Genomic DNA, 23,267 nt, shown 5'->3' on the forward strand with positions numbered 1-23,267 from the left:
TGGACTGCAGCATCACAGCCGGTCAGGCTGCAGATCCACTGCCATGCCTGCTCACGGAGCCAGGGAAACTCCGCATCTGCTGCCCGAGCCTCAGCACATCACCTGGCTAAGGAGGGACATAAGGAAGGCAGATAAGCAATGATATTAAAAAAGAAGAATAGCTGTGAGTGACGACCAATGAAACACTACAAAAAGTCTTGAAGTGGGCCCATAAAACTCATAGGTAGAAAGGTGGCAAAAAAATTCACGCCTTCCTGAGTCTTCAATTGAAAAACAAACTAGAAACCAGACATGCATTTTACAAACAGCACCCAAAGCTGTCAACTGATTTTTAAAAGCACCAAGCAGGCACCGGTGAGAGTGGAGAGTGCTGCTTACAGTGCTCCCTCCCATATCTGTGTAGGCCTCTGGTACAGAGAGAAATAGGGACAGGCTGGCACAGACCCTGGGGAACTGTGAAGTTGTCAGAATTACTGTCTGAGCTCAGAGCTGGCAAAGGCCCCCAGCCAGGCTCACCCAGCCCTGGCAAGCACAGCCCTATCTTTTGTGCGGATTACTCACCGGCAACGAAGGCAGAGCACAAGCAAGAAGAGACAATAGGCCTGTCGCGGCCAGCCACTCTGAAAGGACGTGTTGTGTAAGGACACAGGCTGACCTTTTGTTCCCAAGAGAAAATTATCAGTTTTCTGTGGCAGAACAACAAAGAAAACCCCACCAGATTTTCATCCGTAGCTTCTGGCTGAGGCAAAAAGACAAAGGGAGATCTCTTTGGCATGGAGAGTAAGTGAAGCAAGGCCAAAATGGACTGCTATAGACCAGGAGTCTGAACAAGCACCAGCAATGCACTCACTGTGTCCTCCTCTGTGTTTTATTCTCCCTTCCTGGCCCTACTCTGCCTCTCACGGGGATTACCAGGCCTTTGAAGTAGTGGTACAAGCTGCCAGCTTGCTATGACTCCCATTTCTGCTCCTGTATCCAAACGAAAGAGGGGAAATGGGGTGGTCAGGTGAACGAGGATTTCCAAAGGAAGGAGTGGGTGAAGAGTTGCTGAAGTATCCTTTTCTGTAAGTGTGAAAGCAAAGAGCCACTGATTGTTATTTCAGGCACTGCACTCACCACTGTAGCCCAGATACTAAATGGGACTGCTGCCACACTCCAGACTGAAAGGGAGATTTGAGAGGGAGGAAGTGGAACAGAAACCCTAGGCCTGGTGAAAAACTTCAGTGTAGGTGGACCAGCAGGGAGCTCAGGAAGTAATGCAGGGAAAGGCGTAAAAGAAGCAGCAGATTATCAAAACAGTGTGCCTTTTATGTGGAAGCAAAACTATTTTTTTTTTTTTCAACAAAAGAAAATACTCAACAGAAATGTTCTGATTTTTGACAACCAAGTGAAAAAGCATGTTAATTTGGCTTTAACCTACTGTCATTAAAAGCCAGTTTTGTTACAAGTCTCTCATATTTTCCTCTCTCTTCTCATTTTCCAAAAGAGAATATGGGGAAGAAGGAAGAGACAAAAAACACAAGATTTTGTTTTGAATAGTTTCAAATAGATGTTCTTACACAGTTATTATGACTATGCTTTGTAATTCTGAACCATGCAGTGGTAAGCACATCCTTTGGGTGGATGAAAGGAAATGCTCTGCAGCAGAACTTGCCCCCTACAACAAGTTAGGAGCTAGTGGTATTTGCTCTAGGACAAACAAATAAGGTTGGTGCAGAACACAACCAAGATGATTCCTTTCCTCCCAGTATGGCTCAAGAGAAAATGTGCTGGATCCTCCCCCAAATAAAACAACCAAACAAAACTTACCACTCTCAGCAAATTCCGACGCTCTTTGAAGGTGGCACAGCAACCAAGGATGCCAGTAACCATGACAACCACCCCAGCCACTACCAGAATATAAGCAGTTGCTGAATACGTGCTGGAGGAGAGCAGGCTGATGTAGTCACTCTTCTCAGCCAGGGTCCAGGTGCCTACTGCCATCACGGCCCCACCAGCCAACTGGGTAGAGAGAGAAGCAAGCAAATGAAAGGCATCTGATGTGTGAACTTCCTCACCCCCTGCAGCAAGTGGACTCGGATACCAGGACATGTCTCAGCTCTTTAAGGAGAGCCAAAGATTACCTACACTAAAGGAAGGACTCCCAGAGGTCTCACTGGGACCAGGAGCAGGCCCCAGTGCACTGGGAGGCACTGGGCTTCAAGGCAGCCAGTTTAGCACCCCAGGCAGCCTGAGATGCAAGCTATCTGAGTATCTCCCTGTGCACAGCAATTCACACTTGGACCAGAGCCTTCCCAAATGTAGCCACACTGTCATCTGGGCAAACATGAAAAAACGTCAGATCTATTCAGGTGCTACCTAGGAGCAGGGAAAATAACAGCTTTATATCAGCAAGGTTTCCACCATTTGTCAGGCAGCAATACTACCAGCAAATGACAACCGTGCCCAGTATCTCCTTCCTAAACTAGACATCTGGGGAGAAAGCAGTCAAGGAGCTAAACAGCCTGGCCGGTTAAACTCTAACCCTTGCAGCAGATGAACATGGAGAAGCCAACCAGACTCCTAGTAATCCCTTCTCTCTTCACAAGCTTGGTGTTTCTGGAGAATTTTATGTAGCTTCTGGTAAGCTCAGACAGTTTTCCTTAAAGCTCTGACCTGGACTCCAGTGCTCTGTCCCAGACAGCAAAGGGAAAAACAATCCTTTGGCATCAGTAACTTTCTAGTGGAAAGCATGACTCTAGGAAGCTCTAGTGTGGACCCAGCTGCCAGAAGGTGTTTGCTATCCATATTTTAATTGTCCCACTCCACTGCAAGGACTCCCTCTGCCATTTTGAGAAGAGGAATGGAGTGGAGACAGTGGAGTCTTCAGGCTCCCTGAGAAAGCAAGCCAGGTGAAAAAACAAAGCACGTTTTCAGGCTCCCTGTTATTTTCTGTACTTGGTGACATGACCTAGAAACAGCCAGAGGCTACAGTGTCAAATCATAACTTCTGCAGCCCGGGCAGGCAAGCCCAAGGGATAGGATTTCACTCCACAGGACAAAATCTATGCCCTACTGACATCAGTGCTTTTTGCCAAAGCCTTCATCAAGCCCAAGACTTCTGCATCCCTGACACCAAAATTGCAGTGCCATCAGTGCCTCCAAAATAGACTAAAGCTTTTACCCAGAAAAAGAAGTTGAAGATGAAGAGCAGGTACTTGAGACAGATGGTCCCACATGTTTCCTTCTTTTCCGTATACTCACGCATCTTTCTGGCTCAGCAAGTTTCTGGGGAAAAAAAAAAAAAGTCAGAAAAGCTTCAGTCAGTCATCACATCCCTTCTCCAAAAAGGGCCAGTATTATTACTCTCCTGCAAGAACTCACACTTCCAAACTTTTGCTGAAGTAGGCCAGCAACCAAGCCATTCAGGTGACTTGAGGGACGTTAGAAAGCACGTGCTTAGATAAAGAGCTCTTGTATCCATTTGCGTGACCTACACAGCAAGAGACCTCGCACAGTGCGAAAGGGAGGCAGATGGTACCAGCATCTGGCCTTCCTGTACGGCCTTCAGTTCTCCTCTCTCTTCAACCTGCTGTCACTTCTGGAGACTCATTCCCCTTTAAATCAAAACTTGCAGTGGAGGGATCAGACTTAACATTGTGCGAGCGGTCAAGCCAAAACCATGAATTGTGACCAATGTTATGGTGAGGAAACTTCAGTATAGTTCCTGCTCACTTCTTCCTATTTGAACTGAAATAAATGAAACCCCAAACTTGTTATTCAGAAAATCCCAGTATCTGGCTCCTGACTGCAGCCTGTAACTGCTGCTTCTCAAGGCGCCAAAAGAAACCTCTGTCTTTGACATTTATGGAATAATCCACCTCCAAATAATACGCTTTCCTCACTGGCATTAGTTACAACTGCCTTAAATAGATCCCTCTCTAAGTCTGGGCTATTTTTAATCTTTACAGCTGTAACTGGCAATGCACTTGTTATCCACTCAAATGCCCTACTCTCTTTGAACCCCAGCAATACATTGGAGTAATTAATTCTCTTCTTCACTCTGTTTATTTCTCACAGCCCTTCTTGCCAGCCAGTTGTCTCCTAGGGCAGCTGTCCCAGCTACTAAGAGGAAGAAACATAACCATTGGCTTTGGATGATGTGACAGCATAAAACACTGCTGCAGATACAAAACGAATCGGAGTTCGTTGTGGGTCAGTCTCAGTGCAGCTACAGATCTGCTCCACTCGTGAGCACATTTCTCAGAAGTAAGCCTGTAGCAAGTGCAGCTCTATGTCACTTCAACGCCTCCGGTTGACGTGAGAAGGTCTGAACCCCTAGGAAAAAAATATTTTCACTACTGTCTGACCAGGAAGACAGGACAAAGGCACTGCACAGAGCATCACTGCTAGCATCACGTGTGTGAGGCAGTTTGGAGAAGTGCAACCAAACCCACACCACCTCTCCTCCATTCAATTAAAAAAAAAAAACACATCTCTTTTCTCCCCTACCAGCCAGCAGGGAATGACACAAACATCTTGCACCCATATCAGAGCAAAATGCTTTCCTAAAGCAGCAGCTCCCTGGAAGCAGGCAGGCAAACAGCCTCTCGGCTTCTCCACAGTTGCGGAGTTCATACTCACTTAGACTACAAAACTTCTTCACGTTAGGGATGCAAGTTTCCTCCAGGGACCCACTGCAGCTGCAACGCAATCACGCAGTACAGCCACTCATCTACCTTGGCAAGCCCACCACAAAATACCTGACAGTAAAGAAAGCAAGCAAGGGGTATACATAGCCAGGCTGCACATCACGTAGCTATCAGGTTAGGTCGGTCAGTCAGTGTTATTTTTGCCACTACATTGCTGATATCTGGCTTTAGAGCCAGATGAACCAAAGGCTGGGAACAGCAACTGCCCATTCTGCAGCATAACTGCTTTATTTGCAGGGAACTGTTTCCTTTTGCTTCACGTCAGCCCACTCAAAAGCCCCAGCCAGGAGTGTGCTTTAGAAACTAATAAATGAAGCTAACAGGGAAGGCAAGGGTGAGAACACACAGGCAGTCCCACCCATGCATGCCCCCTGTCACCATTTCACAAGAAAACGTTTTTCTCTAGAATAACATCTGGCAACAGCAGCTGGCAGCAGAAAGCTGTTTCACTGGCAAAGCGAGCAGCTCTGAGATGGTGGCGTATATCAAGGAGAATAATTCTTCAGAGTTATCTTATCTTGAGAAGAGATCAGAACCTCCAGCAATGCTCAGATTAATTACCACGTTGCAGCACAGAAAAGGCCCAGGGCTGCGGGGAGGAACGGATGCTGGTGGCACCATATGCGCTGAACAGACTTGTAAATTCTCAATGAGAAGACGCCCAGTGAATGTTGCATGTTCACGGAATGTGACAGATTTACAGCTCCCAGAGGCTTCACTTAGCCACAGAACAGGAACGGCAGCAGCGAGGCAGGCTCCCACAGCCACACACGCCTGCACAACCCAAAACAGGTATCTCAGCCCAGACCCAAGAGATGCCCTCCAGCTAACAGTCTCTAGGGGCTGTGCTGGGCTTTTTGCCCAGCCCTGCTAACAGCAGAGGAAAATGCACCTCAGGTTTGCTGAGACTGACCCTGCTTCACATCCCTGATAGCCAGGGGACGGAAACAACACTTGCTGTCCTTGGGCTGGCTCCTTGAGCCAGTTCCCTTCTTGCTCCAGAGGATTTCCGGAGTCTTTCCCTCTTCCCCTCAAAGTATATCCCTCACCAAAAATACCCACTACAGGTCCCTCCTCCTCCTGATCTGAGAGCTCATAAATCCCAGACCGAGCTGCATCTTCCTCTGGGCGAGGACCGGGCAGACACACAGCTGAGACCATACTTGCACTCAGATGACAGACAGTCTGAAATTCCCCTCAAGACCGCAGGTCCTGCTCCACCACGCACCACGTACAGGTCTTTCAGGCGGCTCAGCTTTGCTGCTAGGAGGAGGAGAGGATCTGTCTGTTTCCAGAAAGCTGGCAGGGAACAGCTGCAGGTTTATAAAGCAGGGTGATTCACACAGGGATGGCAGGCCATGAATCAGAGAGCAATCGGGGCTGTCTCCCGCTTCATCTATCCTTCCCAGCCAGGAGCAGAGCTGATGGCACTGGCTGCCTCTGCATGCTTAATGACTCACCCAGTGAGCTATTCAGGTAAAGGCAGCTCTCTGCAGACTCTCTTTTTGGAAGTCATGTGATGTGCTCCTTTTCTCACACAGTGTGGCCTGCCACCTCCCACCACCCACAAATACAAGGTCAGGCTTAGGGTGCTATGCTGGTCTTCAGAAAAGCAACTGAGGGCAGGAGACGCCAGTGAAATGCCTTTCCAAAAGAGCCCAGGCAGTGAAGCAGTGAGCCACAGTCTGCCTTACAGGCTACGGGTGACTCTGGGCTCTAAGCCTCGTGGTCCCAAAAAACACAGAGGTGTTGATCTGCACCACAGCACCGAGATGAATATGGAGGGGCCCCATGCTGAATTCACTGATGTGCCCAAGGTCTCTTGGTTTCAGTCATCTTTATAACAGACCCTCAGAAGTGACACAAATCGTTACTGAAACCAGACAAGAACAAGCAACATTAATTAACACACATGATTATATTCTATTTTAAAATGCTGAGGCAAAGCTCTATTCTGAATGACATAGATAATTACAAACAAGCTCTCCAGTGGACAGAAAATAGCAAGCTATGCTACAGGGGTGTATTTACAAATACATAAAAATGTATTAATTAGACATCAGCTTAATAACAGGAAGCACTTTGCTAACCGAAAAAGTGGTTAGGAGACCAAAAGTGCTTCCATAATGAAGTTCCCTTGGTGCAGTCCAACAGACAGTAGCTTCATCAGCAAGTTAAATTTAAGCAAGCAATCATGGGATACAGGTTGTGAAGTTTAGTCATACAATGAAAAGATGTATTTTTATGTAATTCACTAGAAATCAACAACAGGTTCCTACTATGCCTACACACACTGCAATGTAAGCGACAAGGAGAAATAATGCTTTAACTAAAACTGAATACACAAAGACGGGAGAGAAAAAACAAGGACAAACTCAGTGCAACAGAACCTGCATGTGAAAGGGAGCAGTAACAATGTGAAGATTAATTCAAGAAACTGGGAGTTGAAGACCTTGAATCCAGTGCTCTGCTCTGACACACACTCTCTGCACGGCCTTGGGCAAGTCCCTTAGTCTGTCCCTTGCCTCTGCTCTTCCTCCCCACCGCAGGACCCTCATCTTTCTCAAACCCAGTGATGTTCTAAGGATTTGCACTGAGAACCCCTGATGACAGAGGAGTGCCAGCTCTGAGGCACGACAGCTTCAGGTGACTGGTGTACTGGCAAAAGCCCTACAGCAACACAATTTCACTACCTCAAAAGTGCTTTTGCCAGTATAGGCTACTTTGGCCAGTGAACTGGAACAACTTCTTTTGGGGTTAGTAAAATCCATAGTTATAATGAAAGGATTGTCTGGTAAAATTATTTTGGCAACCGTTTACAAGGCATGCTGGCTCAAATACATCAAAGATTGCAAGGTGCTAGTAATGAAGTATGAGAGAATGGAGTAAGAGTGAAGCACCTACATGGAGAGCAAGAGGGAAACAATGACCCACCTGTACAAACATCTCAAAAAAAATAAAAAAGAAAGAGTGAGCTCATCCTGCCCTCCCTGACTGCAAGCAACAACCTCCTAGCTGGGTAAGAACACACAGTGCATGACTGCCAGGCAAGGCAAGCGTCACTTCAAAAGTGAAACCATTCCATGGCGTGGTTTTCTTGGGCTCGCTTCCTACTGAGACTCAACCCTTAAGACAAACCAGACAACAGGAATGCACCGGAAGCTGAGCAGCTTGGCTTCAGTTCCGGGTGCTGAGCGCCTGGGAACACAAGCACCACACAAACAGCTGTTTTGTTGCACTGAGCCACCTAAAATCTCAATGGCAGGACTTGCTCTGGTTATCCCACATCAGACCACTGTTTTTTTATTTGCAGGCCCAAAGGCACACGCATACAGGCACACACCCACATCCCAGCTCAGAAAGCACGTGAAATGCACACGCACACGCGCTCCTGCTGGCTAGACATGCATTTAGTCATCATAGACGCTGCTTGGTACATTTGCCTCAACTTGCACAGTAACAGTACTTAATTAAACAGCAAAGAAAGCCAGGCCTGCAGGCTCTTTCTGCACAACGTGCCCTGAAGTAGCATCTGATGGACAGGGAAGAAACAATGCCAAGCCAAGTGAAACAGCTCCCAGGCCATTAAAAGCATCATTATTTTTAAGTATTGATTTTTTTCATGATAGCAAGAAAACTGGCATCCAACGCATCAGTGATGTCTACTTCATAGATAAGAAGTTAGATGTGTCTTGCCAACACACACAAGAAAGATTTGCTGCAGGAAATCCCGCTGCACCAACGGTGCTATTGAAGTGCAGCTCCCAAAGGGCTGCAAGTCCAACATCAGCAGCGCCCTGCCAATACAGCCACCTCAGGCACCCAGTGGGTACTTTGCTCACCTAGAGGGAAAGGTTTGGCTACGCTGGAGTCTGAGCTAAGCCAGATAACCCTGGCCCTGAGGCAGCTCTTAGCAAACAAAGCAGATGTCTTCCCCTTGGTATGTGCAATGAAGGTGTGGGCCAATAACCTATCATCTTCAGCAAACTGACTGAAGACCTCACTCTCCAGCACGGTTAAACTCCAGCCTTTGAAAGCATCACCTCTCTAAGTTTCCTGTCTCTGTAAGATGAAAATGTACCACTACTGCTCTACCTGCCCCCACTGAACATCCTCAGAAATGGCCTCTAACTGCTTATCAACTTGCCAGCATGTCTCACGCAGCCCAGAAAGTAGCCAGAAGTCATTAAATAAAGCCTTCCCAGGAGAAGAACTCTAAAGCTTGCGGGTGAAGAGCTCTGATTTGCACAACTACCAAGTACCACTATCCATGCCTAACTGACAGCCAACATAGGTCAACAGTCTTGTCACTGACCTTTCACCACCAAAGCAGCTCACAGCACCAGTGCAAATGTTCAGTCCTCTTCAAGTGCTTTCTTCCACCTCCTCTCTTCTTGCTGGCTCTGGTGCTCTGCTTGATTCAGGAAAGCAGAAAGCTGATAAAGAAAAGATGACCAGAAAAAAAGAGCTGAAAAAGAAAAGAAAAAACAGAGCTTTAATGTTCCCAGGGATGGGGTATCTTATCAGCTCCCCAGGCAATCTCTTCTAGTGTTTCACCATCCTCATAATAAAAAATTTCTTCCTAATATCCAGTCTAAATCTACACTCTTTTAAATCATTCCCCTTGTCCTATTGCTACAGGCCCTACTACACAGTCTGTCCTCGTCTTTCTTATAAGACTCCCTTTAAGTACTGAAAGGCCGCTGTAAGGTCTCTCCAGAGCCTCCTCTTCTCCAGGCAGAACAGCCCCAACTCTCTCAGCCTGTCCTCATAGGAGAGATGGCATGTCTTCCCTCTAGCATGTCAACCACACCACTCAGCTTGGTGTCGTCTGCAAATTTATTGAGGGCGTGCTCAATTCCACTGTCCATGTCATTGATTAAGATATTAAACCATACTGATTCCAATATGGACCCCTGAGGGACACCACTCGTCACCAATCTCCATTCTGACATTGAGCCATTGACCACTACGCTCTGGATGTGACCATCCAGCCAATTCCTTATCCACCAGACAGTCCACCCATCAAATCCATATCTCTCCAATTTAGAGAGAAGCTTGTGGGAGGGATCGTGTCAAAGGCCTTACAAAAGTCCATAGGATGTCCCATGACACCTGTAGCTCTTCCCTTGTCCATTGATGTAGTCACTCCATCACAGAAGGCCACTAGGTTGGTCAGGCAGGACTAGCCCTTGATGGAGCAATGCTGGCTGTCTTGAATCACCTCCCTGTGCTTTAATACAGCTTCTAGGAGGATCTGCTTGTTGAAAGTTGTAGTTTCCCAGCAGCACAATGGCTTCCAACTCCTCCTGTTTGTTGTCCATGCTGTGTGCACTCGTGCAAGGCACTTCAGCTGGGCTGTTGGCCATGTCACCTTTTCAGAGGAACACACATTAATTCCTTTGAGGTATTTCACCAGTGTTGGCCCCTATTACCTCAGCAGCCCCTGGATCCTTCCTGTAAGACTTCAAATGTGTTCCAGTGTACCCAGTACGCTGCAGAGCAACAGGCTGAGGGCCTCTGCTAGCACCTTGTCCCTCTAACCTTTGTGTGTTGTCCCACAGCTTGTCATTTATGTGGAGGTAGCTAGGCTGCATAAGGCTGCTGTACTGGAAAATGGCCTCTAGCATCCCCTCTGTGCACTGCTTTTTTAAGATAGAGGGTCCCAAACTCTTTGCAATTGTTTGTACTGCCACCTCCTCAGCCAGCTCACCCTCATCCCACAGCAGGCAAGTTTGATTCTCCCCAACAATCCGTTTCTGCAGGCAGCAGGATGGTGAGGGGAAGAGAACGGCAATTCTTCCGCCCTAACCAGTCTGTTTGGATATCGAATTAGTGATCCTTTGATCTACACCCTGACACTAACTTACTTCACAGCCTAGGGCTCAAACTCTTATCTACTGCCCATACCAGCACACGGAAGCAGTAATACCTCCTGACTTGCCTAGGTGGGATAATGGGGTGTTTGCAAACCACTCAGGAAAAGAAAAAAGAAACTTTTTATTTGCAGATTAAATTTAACACAATTCATAAGCATTTTAACTTCCTATTATCTTCGAGGGGAGGTTCCTGCAAGCCTTTACCTAGCATAGTATGGGCAACACACCTCCATTTATAATCAGCTTGGATTACCCCTGCTTCCATCCCCTGCGAAAAGGAATGCTCTGCTAAGAGCTACAAACTTGTTGATTCACATTACTATGTAGCCTCTAGACCACAAAAACATCTCTGGAGAGAAACAGTGGAAATCCCAGCACCTAAGCCATTGAGAAGCAGGCCAAACAAACTCCTGGAATCATTAGCTTTCCAAGGAACAGCGGAGAGGAGGGAAGGCACAGGCAGCACAGTCACCTGCAAAGCAAGCAACAGCTCTGAAGCATCTGAGCAGCCCTCCGTGCCCTACCATTTATCCATCTGCTTCATGCCGCTGCCGCACTCCTGCCCTTTCAGAAGGGAAAGCCAACCCAGGATGCAAAGCTGAATGCTAACCCAGGATGCAAAGGTGAACGCTTTGCTTTCCATCTCAGCATGCTGGAACATGCTAGAAAGTCAAAGTACTTGTGCCTCTAGGGCTGGGGAGAAGGCAAAACAGGAACCAGACATCCAGTGAGGCAAAGAAGCTCCTTCTGAGGAATTGTCATTTATACTTGTGTGTGGGTTAGGCACACAGAACAGATTTTGGTCCAAAAGTCTCCTCCCTGACCCTTCACTTGGGAGCTGTACTCATTCGGCGCTGCTGAATGAGATTCCCCAGACCACAACTTGGAAACTGCCTTTATCTCCTTCTGCCTGTTATCTAAACTGATTACATGCTCCTGAGGGCATGGAGTCATCTTCCTTGACTGTACAGTACCTAGCACAAAATGATCTCGCTGAGCTCTTTAGGGGCTGCTCAGAAATGACAAATACAAGGAAACGTTTTCCAGCCACATCACCTGCTCCTACCAGGAATGTGCACAGTGGTCCTAGGAGAGGTGGAAACAATTTAGAAAGTCACCCACATTCAACAAGAAGTAAGATCTCTTAGTCATCTTTGGCAGACTGTGCTTGGCCCTGCCTCTCAACTGGGAGAGTACCTTTCTGAAGAACTTAGAGACAATAAACAAGATCCCATCCTGGGAGTTTGGGAGAATCTCACCTCAACACCCTCTGGGTCTAGGCACAATCTCCACAGCCGCATCACAGTCCTGCTGTCACCCCTCAGGATGCTTGTCAAACCCCTCCTTTCTTCTACTCTGGCTTGAGCTGCTGCATTTTGAATAAACCCCTCAAGAGAGATGTAGACCCTTAGACAAAAGCCAGGTATCCAGTGAGGAACTGTGCGCCTAACACACTTGGGGAGCGGCCTGCTCTTCGAGATATGAGCTGTCTCTCAGGACAAGAGCACTTAGCCCTTCCACTCATTTTGTCCAGACTGTTTACTCCCCAGGGGAGGGACTTACTGAAGCGTAAATAACAACCAGCACAAATTTTAAACTCTGCAAGGATTTACAAGTTCAGCACCACACACATACCTGCAAATTAAGTGTTTTAGGAGTGGGTTAGTCAAACCTGGGTGAGGTGATGGCTGGCTTCAGGATCCTTGAGGACCTTAGCGTAAAACCAATTTCACAACTGTTAAAAAAAAGTAAGTGTGAGAGAGAAAGAGTGATCGAGCATGCCCAGGATGGTGTGTGTCTGTGCTCTAGCACTGTTCCACTACAAAGCAAACAAAAAAAAACCCTTCACGGGGCTTTCTGGTCCTAACAGAACACACACAGCCAGCCACATCCTGAGAGCAGAAAGCTCCTATCTGCTGCTCCCAGAAGTGGATAACCAGAGAAGCAAACAGCACCTCCAAGCACCCAGTCCCCATTGGGAGCTGGAAAGCAGGCCGGAGACCAGCACACACTGCGCGACCAACAGGAACTCCTTCTGCATCAAACAACATCCTCTTGTATCTCATAAGGCCTCCTTTATCCTGAAGGATCCCGAAGCACTTTACACTATTTATACACAGGAACCACTTCACTAGTCATTGAACTGAGGAGAGGAACAATAACTGTCTCTTTTCTCTCACTCGAAGCACCAGAAATCAGCGCCTGGCGTGTGTTTGCAGACAGCTCATAGCAATGAGGGTTTGCCACCAGGAGGAACAATAGTTCAGATAGGTCAGGGTCAGCCAACAGACAAGGCAAACTCTTCACCGCAGTCTGCTATTGGTATTTTAAATACTGTTTTCCCAATTCTGTTCATGGGCATTGTGAGGTTTGTGGGTTTGGGTTTTTTTTGTTTTGGACGACTTTTTTTTTTTTAACACTGGCCTTTGTCTGCACTGGAGAACTTACCAGTAGCACTAAACCACATTTCCAAACAAAGCAGTTTGTGCAGAATCAGCTTTCCGCCTGATCCCTTCCTATTCATCACCTTCCTATTCATCACATTCATTTTCAGCTCAGCTCTCAGCAGCAAAGCCACTGGGACCTCACTGTTTTCAGGGAGCGGTCACAAAACCTCCCTGCCCTGTAGCCATGCCAGTTACTAGGACCAAGCCAACAAGTGCTAAAAATCCTGAGAGGATAAAAAACCCTCCCAGCCCCAACAAAGCCTATTCAGGCAATTCTGTACGTGAATTCAAATCACTCCCCAAATAATGCAGCTATGATAACCATTTGTTCCCTCTCTACAAACAGCTGGGTTTTTACACAGGGGTTTGAGCTCAGGGCAAAGACTAACGGAAGAACACGTGCTGTGTTGTAGCTAGCGCACAGTCACTCAAAGTTCAGCTTCAGTCTCATTGCAGAGGTACTTTCAGTTTCATGCCCTGTAAATCTCTGCAGTGAAAAGGTGACTAGCTAGAAGCCAGAAGATTTTCTACCTACCCACAGTATCAGGTGCATATCCCATGGCAGTCCATCATCCTCACCTCACCGAGCTCACAAACAGATCATGGGACTTCTAATCCCACTGTCAGAGACATGCAGCAGTTTTGTAAGAGAGGGCAGGCAGCTGGTGTGTCACCACAGGGTACATTTCTAGCCTCTCAATGACACAACGTTCTATAATCTCACTGCCTGAAAGACCCTTTGCCTCCTCAAAGCATCCCAACGAAGAAAAAAAGGTAGCACATTATAGTAGAAGCACAGAGAGATCAAGTGACTCTCCCAGCAGAAAGAAGGGGTGGATTTGCTCTCCTCACATCTCAGTGCCCATCCTCCACCCACGGAGCTGTTGTGTCCTCTGGAAGACCACTGCAGAACACAAAGCTGTAAAAAGCAAAGTTTTGAAGCTACTTGTTAGCACTGCCCTGTCTGTGCCAGAGACACTTGACTGCAGACTGCACAAAGCCAGAAGTGCACAAAAAGCTGGCACTAGCTTTCGTAGAAACCTTGTTTTGCTTTGAGTAGGCTGTTCCTGTTTGCACTTTCTGCGGTGTAAACAAGCAAAGCACCAGTCTCTGGAGTCAGCCCACAGACCTCTCCCAGGGAACCTGCCTCAGTTTCAACTCCACAAAGATCCTATCTTAAAAGCAGGTAAGAAGGGATTTGACAGTGGAAACTCAGGTTAATGGTCTTATCACTTCAGCCACGTTGCTGATTAGCTCAGGACTGGTGCCAGCCGTGCCAGAGAAAACCTCTCAGTGTGTCAGCAATGGAGCTGGTACCTGCGGTCCTAGGAAGCGGGCAACAGACTCCGCAACATCGACAGAAAAGAGAACATTACGCTGCCACAGAACTGGGCAACAGCAGCTCTCACCTCAGTACTGCAGCTAGAGAGACACCAGTGACATCTTCAGGAGCCTCCCTTCCTATCCAGGACAGCCACCTCATGCAGGAACACTCTCGCACCTGGAATTACCCACTTTGCTAGCAGCAGCACCGGCAATGGCCAAGAAGTCTGTTCTGACCATCAGTCCTTATATATCCCTGACGTCCGTGTCTCCAAGGGTGTTTTGGAGTGATGATTGAATGCTTTGAGGAATTATATTCCTCTCCAGAAATTATATTCCTCTCCAGAGCTAAAGACACTTTACTAGAGTCAGATCAAATATCAAGCACAGTCAAGGGCAAATTAAATGACATTTCATTTCCCAGAGCTGTAAGTCCAAGTTCGTAGGAGCTGGCTCTCTCCTGTTGCTACTGGAAGCAATGCTAGAAAGAATGCTCAACCTACGCTGCTCAAGGCTGCCTTGAAAAGGAGCATTCTTCCAGTAAAAATTAAACAACCTCCAAAAATAAAACATTCCTCCCCCTTCCACCTCGCTCTTGTGTAGCAGGTTTTAATGACTCCACAAAAGTCACTGACACAGCTGTTTTCAGACCAGCTGCAAGCCTGACAGGGAGGCACCAGCATGTGAATAAACAACTGGGAGGCAAGGGCCATGCTCAAGGCCATTACATGCTGGGCCACCACCAAGGCCAGCAAGCTCTAAAGAAATCCCCCAGCCCCAAGCCATCAACCACTCCCCTGAAACACCTCGCTCCACTGGTCTGCATACAGACCTGCAGGCAGAGTCACGGGAGCGGGGCTTGCTTGGGTTCCTCTCCGCTGCTCCAAATAAACGCGCAAGCAAAGGGCAGCTCTCCATGAAAGGTACAGAGCTATACTTGGTACAGAAACTTTGGCAAGTCTGTCTCAGCGTATCATCCACTTCATTTAGAGCTGGCAGGAATAAGTAACTGGACAAGGGTTCCTCTAACAGACGCCAGCACAAACCAGCTGGACTTCAAACGAAGCCGAGAAATCTGACAGGGGATTTCTCCACCAACCCACCCCCAGGCTACCCTAGCACTACATGAACGGACTTCATTAAAGGAAAGCTTATAAAAGGAGTTCGAAACTTAATCCTCCCTGCGCCTCCCAGCCCCAGAGGTCGATTTCCAAGCGGGACCATATAATCTCATCTGATCGCCTGTTATTTTAAAGGTTTAAATTTTAAAGGATAAAATTAGTCCGTTCTACAACGCTGGGACACTCTGGATTAACCCTTAAATACCAGGAAGACTCAAGAAGACTTCAGGAGACGGGAGAAACCACATACTTCGTTCCCTCGGGAGCCTCTCCAAACGTTACTGGCACACACTCAGCATTCAGACTTCTTTGAGCTCAGTAGAAAGCAGCAGAGCATTCTCATCTGCGTGTAAGAGACAGGAACACAGCAAACATTCAGCGTTGGGAAGACTCATTATCCATCTCTCAATGCACCCCATGCCATTAGTGAGCAGGAGGGGAAAAGCAGGCCACAGCATGGTTCACTTGTAGGTTAAGATGCTCAGTAAGTCTTTAAATATCAAAGGTAAAAAAACACTCACAGAAAATCCAGGAACAACACAGCCAAAAGTTTCTGAAGAAACTCAGTTAACTACCCTCACTTTGACTGGAGTTTTGGTCAGTACTAAATGCTCTCTGTGACAGTGAGGTCCCTCTAGGATATGAAGGAGTAGAGGAACCCAGAAAACAAAAGTCACTTCTTGCTTTTGAAGAATTTAGATATAAGTGTAAAATTCATGCTGGAAGTAACGAGGGCAATTCTGACACAGAAAATAATCCTTCTATGACTGACCTCAAACAAAACTGTGGTTCAGCACTGACCACTCTGGCATCAGGGCCACCATCCTGCCACTCAGAAAACTCCTGCCTGCAGTGGCGTACGCACACACAGCAGCAGCATCCGACTCAATAACCACTACTGTGTGCACAGACACGGGAGGACAAAAAAGCCTATTTGGTCAGGGCGATACAGGGAGAGGGGACCCACGCTGGCCAGAAATGGTTATCAACGTGAAAAATGGGGAGGATACTGTCCATCTGCAGCAGTTATGCTCTTCCTTCACAGCAAAACCAGCTTCCCACTTAAACACTTGCAAACACACTGCTGATAAGAATCACATTGATATAACTACAGTAATTTAATTTGAATACTCTCACTGCTCTCACCTAAGCTGTCTTCCCCGTCCCTTCTTTTTTCCTAAAAACTTGTTAAAATTCCTGATGAAGTAGCAAACAATGAAACCCCTTTTTTCTACAAGGGGGTTTTCTTCCACATGGAGACAGATGCAACCAAAGTAAATGTCATGACACCAGCAAAAGCAGTTTTTCCTCTGCAATCGTGTCTGCTTTTCCCTCCTCCCAGGCTTCTCCCAGCACACCTGTCAGTCAGGATCCATGCTTCCCCAGCGCCTGAGCAACTCTGAGGGCAACCAGCCCAGTGAAGTCAGCAACCGGGATTTTTTTCCTGATGTGTAAGCACAGTGGTTTACACTCCCTTTTTTCCTGTCTCGGGACACAATGCAGACACTGGAGGTAAGCCCAGGGGAGCACACAATGGACAGAGCAGGCTTTTGTTAGGCTCTCCAGAGCCCATCTCCGAGGCTGAGCACAGCATAATTCCCACATACAGCACAAGAGCTCAGCTTTCCCTCAGGATGAGGGAAAAAACAGCAAACTGGGACTCAGAGGCGCAGAAATCAGCCTGACAGTCCCTCATCCGCAAACACAGAAAGAGTTCACCCAGTAACAGGAAATTTCTCCCTACAAGAATCCTCTGAGTGAACAAGGTAAATCGGAGACCATGTCGAACATCTCATCTCTCCTCTGGCAAACCTCTCACCTAAGCTAAGTCTCCCAAAAAGACGGAAGAGTGCTACTCCACATAGCAAGGGGGTGACACCTGCAACTAACCACAGCTTCCAGCTCGCTGGCAGCTCCGCTCTTCCGCAGGCTGTACTTCCACACAAGACTGGACTCACCCCTTCTATGCTCCAACAGCCAAACCCACAGGCACGAAGCCCAGCACTTTCCCACACGCTGTGTTCCTTGAACACAGCACTCGACACACCCCCACCCAAGACCCCTTCTTGCTCCAGAGCTGGCTGCTCCAAGGAAGTGCGTTTCACACACGTGACTGCATGCCCGGCTTCTACACTCGCTGTACACTGCTGTGACCGCGCGTGCAGCTCCCCGCCACCTCCCTGGGAGATCTACGAGCAGCTTACAGCAATCAGGGAGAAAAATAACAAACCACCTCTGTTTCCAGAGGTATGTGGAGGGGGAGATTCCACCAAAGCTAGGAAGAAATACTGACATTCACAAGCCATGACTCACGCCTGCCTCATCGGGCACTCCAGAAGTCTCACTCACTGGCTGACATGCCAGAAATGCCAGCATGGCTGACATCTGCCAGCTGGCTCTGTTAGCACATAAATTTGACCAAAACCATCCTCCCCCCTTATTTTCCTCACTGTTTCAGCGTGGTGGTCACTGAGGATCAGAGCACTCCCTGAAAACACAACCACACAGGCATCATGGCTGTTGCTCTGGCAGATAACAGGTCAGCGAGGCTCAAAGCACAATCCACTTCACACAAAACAGAAACCTCTCCCCCAGAAATTCCTACCTCAAACCACTCTTGGTTCCAGTTTTAACCAGATTTCATCCGTTAAGGAGCCAAAGTATCCGCTGTTCACACTCCAGCCATGCTGGTAAGTCATACGCTAGTATCTAAAGCACTGCCAAGGACCTTCCCTTAACCTCCACACAGCGTAATTCCTGACTGCCCCTCCTTCTCCCACTAGACCAGAATCCTGCCCCCACTAGCAGCTACTCATGCTTACATCCTCCTATAGAGGAACTGGCTACACTTTCAGGTGAAATGCACCTGCCCAGCTGTACAGCACTTTTCCAGCTTGGACTGGCGAGCCATAACCACCCAACCAGCAAGACGAACTTACTTAGGTTACAAACACAGCCGTGACCCCAAAACACGCCTCTTATTCTGCTATGCAATATCAGGAGTGCAAAACAGTAATTATCCACTTGGTCTTTCTCCTGCCTACTTCACCCCCACAGGGGCAGAAGTGTTCCAGGGCGAGGTATCAGTCAGACTTTCACCTTACCCATTTGTACAGCACAGCCAGCTCTTTCTCTCACAGCATCTCCAGATGGTGTTTGTTCCTCTGAACCTGGCCCTCTCCTGTGGTGGCAAAGACATCTGGGAAACACGCTGCACGTTTCAGTCCAACTCCACAGCTTCTTAGGAGCATGCACCTTCCACTTTTCAGCTACAGGGACAAACTCCACCAAAGTATGGGCACTTAAACAGAGCCTCACAACCCTTTCCACTGCCCAGCTCCCTGCTGCTTTGTTTTCTTTCCTATAAAAGGAAAGAGAACCTGGGTTGGAAAAGTGAACTTTGCTCCTTCTGCATTCAGATCTGCTACCAGCAATAGATAAGAAAAAACAGTCAGTGCCAAATGTTTTCTGTCACCTACGTCTGGTAACGAAGCCTCATTACCTCTGCCAGGAACAACTCATGGGTCTGAGCAACATCCCCTCTCGCACCTCCCACATGTCTCATTCCCACATCTCTTGAGAGGGTGCCACAGCCATCATCCTCCACGCTCCCTCACTTGGATGCACTCACCTCTTACACATGTGCACAGCAGGTAAAGAAAGCGACTCCGCAGCAGCCTACGTAGATGGAAGCCATACACATCATGCAACTCGCTGCACAATCAAAACTGCATTTGGTTGGCTGTACCCTGCCGACAACAGCTGCGGGTCAACAGCCAAATGAACTCTGTCAAGAGTCCCTCTGTTAACCTCCGCAGAACATAATCCCTAATGTCCTTCCTCATCCCGCTAAACCAGTATCCTGCCTCCGCTAGTGTCCAGCACTGCTGGCATCAAAACTACGCATGAAATACACACGCACAAATACACATGTATCAAAAACTCCACAAAGACCCCAGCTAGCATGGCATGTCAACTACTCATGCTTGCATCCTTCTAAGGAGCAGGCTACACTTTCAGTCCCGTGTTGAGCTTATTGCACTACTACCTGAAACGCACCTACCAGCACTCTTCCACTTCGGACTGGAGAGCCATAACCACCCGACCAGCAAGAGGAACTCTGGTGAGAAACATGGACAAGCTGGTCATACCCAACTGCAGCCCAGACCCCAAAACACACCTCTTATTCCACCATGCTATGCCAAGAGTGCAAAACAGTAATTACCCTCCTGCTCATTTGGCCAAGAGTTTTATTACTGCGCCACAGCCAGGAGACGCAGGACTAATAGGACGGACTGAATTCATTCCCCAGGATGCCAGGTTGTTGAGATCACAAGTAGAGGAGCCTGGCAGGCAGGACGGAGCAGAGCACTGGCAAGAGAGATGCCCATCAGCAGTGCTGCTATTACAGTGCTGATCCTTGCCAAGAGGGCCTGGCAGCCAACAGTTTTCGTGCCATGGGGAGGGATGGTATGAGTGCTCTCCACAAAACTGACAAAACACCTTATCTCCATCCTGCAGCCCCACCATTCCTCATTTCTCCCGCCACACCCTGGCTTCAGGCATGGGGTGGCCAGGAAAAGCATGTTTCTCATAGATTGGAAAGATGGTCACCATCCTGGGGGAAAGCTCTGCCAAAGTGCACGTGCAAAAAAGGATGGGAAAATGGCGCGATTTTACAAACAGGGACACTGTTCATTTCGTTTTGGCTTTGCAGTGGCAAAAGGAAAAACCACGTTCAGGCTCTGAAAGGCAGGATGAGCAAGTGAGACGAAAGAAGACTTGGTCTTCACCTTCAAGATCTTGAAGGTTTTTAAACAACCAGGGAGACTAAGGGTTCTGTTCCTCACAGCCAGGGAAGCTGAGATGAGCAGTAATTTCCAGGAGTCACCCTCCCTCAGGCTTTCCATGACCTCAGCTCTCAGTGCTCCAGCTCAGGGAGAGCCAGAGATAACCCAGCATGGAGCCCAGAAGCAGAGAGAAGAGGTGGGGACTAAGACAGCATCTTTTCAGGAGGTTTCAAGAACAAGACTGATGAGGCCACTGGAGACAGCAGTAGTAGACTGGAACATAAAAAAGCAGAGCTCCTCCTCTTTTGTTTTTCAGAGTCAGTCCTTCCCCCTTTATCTTTCTTTCAGAAGCAACAAGTGAATTTACCTGTGGGATGACCCAGCTAGAGGAGACAGCTCACCAGTCAACCCCTCCAGGGCTGTCTCAAGAGCAAAGGAGTTGTTGCCTGGTCTGTGTATGTGCAATGTGAACTTTTATTATCTGCAAATAACATAACAGGCCTGCTGGAAGCTACCTAACAGCAAAGAACATAAGGGATGCTGTAGAGTAGCCTGCAATAAAGATATGTTGCTGCTAAAATTCAACAGGATACTGCAACAGGTTGATTGCAGAAACCCTCAGGAAGACTTGGGATTTTGTGTAATTTACAGCAGTTTACATTCTTCATGAGCTGACAGGGAGCAAAGGCTACTGGGACCGATTCCTCATGGCAAGCAGCACCACGGTGCAACAACAACCCATCGCCAGCAGCTCCCCATCTGATTCCGCTTCCAGAAAATGAAAGAAGAGGAACACTGCATGGATTTTGGGGCGAACAAGGGCTCGCTCTCCCCCTCCTCCGCCTCCAAGGGTCCTATAGGCCCAGCGTAAAGGCCAAGTCTTCTTTGTACAACAGGGAGACTTCACTGAACAACAGGCAGAGGGAAATAAATATCGTTTCACACGATTACGGCAACATTCAGAACACCTTTCCTAATGCACGGACCGCGCAAAGCTTCTGACACTCCCTCTCCCGCAACAGGTTAAAACACTTTAAAAAGAAAAAAAAAAAAACGAAAAGCCAAGCCCCTGTTAAGTTGTACAGTCCCACGGGGCGCTGCAGGGGAAGCAAAGCAGCGCTGCAGCGGAGGTGGCCTCCGGCGACCGCGGCCGGGCCACCTCACTGCCCGCCGTGCGGCTCGGGGGGCGGCGGGCCAGGAGCGCGCCAGGCCCCGCTGCAGCACAGGGGGGGCCCACGGGCAGGGCTCTGCGTCCCCTCGGCCCGGCCGGGCTGCCGGGGGCTGCCACAGGCCCCTTCTCCCCGGCCACCCTGCCGTGCCGCTCCCCACCGGCCACGGACGGACCCGCGCCCCCTGCCCACCCGCCCGCTCTCCCTTTCTCCCCGGGCGGCCGCCATTTCGGGGGCGCCGCGCCCCGCCTCACCCCTCCGCAGCCAGCCGAGCCGCACCGCTCCGCCTCACGCCCCGACCTGCCGCGCTGTGAGGCGGGGAAGACACCGAGGGAGGGGAGCGAAGGCGGCGCGACCCAGCCCAGCCCAGCCCAGCCCCGGACGCGCAGCGGGCGCCGCCGCCCCGACCCCACGGGGCGGTGCCTGGGTGGGGGGCGCCTCCCTCCGGCAGCGGGCGGGCGGCCCGGGCTGGCCGGGCCTCGCCCCTTGCCGCTTTTTTTTTTCGTTTCCTGCGAAACAAAACGCCCCGAATTCGGGCGGTTTGCGGGGTGTGCGGTGTCTGCGGCGCGGTCGCGGGGCGTTGCTGCCAAACCGCGCCTCTCGCCTCCTGGGCCTCACGCTGGCGTTTCCATTGCCACAGGCGACGCATTACAGCAAACTCGAGCTGGAGCTTCTTTCTCTTTTTTTGTCTTTTCTTTCTTTTTTTTTTTTTTTTTTTTAAGGCATCAGACCTGCTTGTTAAAGACTTTTCATGAAACGTCCTGTAAATGAAGATCAAGCCCTGACTGGCACATTGCCTCGTCCTTCCATTACCTCCTTTCAGCTTCATCCTGCAGCAGCAGCCCTGTGCGGAGGCTGGTCTCGGAAGATGGACCCTCGCCCACTCCCTCTGTGGCTGAGTGGCCTCGTGTGGCTTTTTAGGGGTGGGTGGGTGGGAAGAGGCCAGTTTGGGGCCTCTTGGGTGTTTGCCTTGACTGTGACACTTAACCTCTCCTGCCCATGTACCCAATTCAAAAACCACTTTGTCCTTCCCACTGGGTAAACCAACTCCTCAGCCCACGGAGATCCTACCTAAGCTTTAGCTTAGAGCCCTTGGAGAGCCAAGTGATGACGCAGAGCCCTAGGGAGCCAGCTGACACGTACACATGGACAGGTTTCTTACAGGAAGCGTTTGACAGAGCCAGGAGGCAAGAAGAGAGATGCTGGCCCCAACCCCAGGTCCCAGCCCTCCTTGGCAGAGTCCTGGGGAGCCACATTGGGCCACTGCCTCCATGCCATGTCCATAGATTTCATGTACAAACAGGAAAGAGTGTAACCTCCCACCCTGGCAGATCTGGGTCACCAAATGGGCATGATACGGCACAACTGCTGCCTGTGTGGCAGTCCTGTGCTTGGGAAAGGCTGCAGGTAAAGGCGAGATATACCACAGGACACCCCGCACCCCAATCCTCGGCTTATTACTGCAGTACATTTACTGAAGATACATTTACCTTGAAAAAAAAATTTTACCTGGTCAGGTCTCCTGTGGACTAGTTGTTTCAGAAGAAGCGCACAGCTATGCTTGTTTGCAGGATCAGGGCCTTATTAAACCGCTTGGCTTGATATGTGTCTAAAGCACGCCTTGCAGGCCTGAGGAGCCTGCAGCTGGACTGCTGTAGCTATGCCAACTGAAATGTCCCTCAGGCTCGTAAGCAGCCAGATGAGTAACGAGCTGACTGACTCAAAAGAGCTCAAAGAGCTAACGAAGCTCTGACTGTGGTTCTATTGGCGCTGAGCAGATTTCCAAATAGAGCATTTAAAGGTGTATAGCATGAGCGATGAGACACGTTTATACTTTGAGCTTAAGT

At 48.9% G+C, this 23,267-nt stretch overlaps 1 protein-coding gene across 5 annotated transcripts in view; it reads right to left on the reverse strand.

The window, feature by feature from the left end:
- Positions 1-21,778, reverse strand: part of CD151 (CD151 molecule (Raph blood group)) — a 33,656-nt gene extending 11,878 nt beyond the window's left edge. Inside the window, exons 1-5 of one of the 5 annotated variants that reach the window (XM_086749193.1) lie at positions 21,675-21,692; positions 12,206-12,305; positions 9,007-9,127; positions 3,164-3,267; positions 1,810-2,001 (exon numbers count right to left, since the gene is read on the reverse strand). In XM_086749193.1, coding sequence (XP_086605319.1) covers positions 1,810-2,001; positions 3,164-3,247 — 276 coding nt within the window. In that variant the 5' untranslated portion in view covers positions 3,248-3,267; positions 9,007-9,127; positions 12,206-12,305; positions 21,675-21,692. Of the gene's footprint in view, positions 1-1,809; positions 2,002-3,163; positions 3,268-9,006; positions 9,128-10,404; positions 10,508-12,205; positions 12,306-15,711; positions 15,805-21,674 lie in introns of those variants that run through there. The other 4 variants (XM_086749194.1, XM_086749192.1, XM_086749195.1 and 1 more) reach the window with 4 other exon arrangements.
- Between the last annotated feature and the right edge of the window lie 1,489 nt (positions 21,779-23,267).

Source organism: Chlamydotis macqueenii, chromosome 5, assembly GCF_036417535.1.
Source record: "Chlamydotis macqueenii isolate bChlMac1 chromosome 5, bChlMac1.mat, whole genome shotgun sequence".
Lineage (NCBI taxonomy): Eukaryota > Metazoa > Chordata > Aves > Otidiformes > Otididae > Chlamydotis > Chlamydotis macqueenii.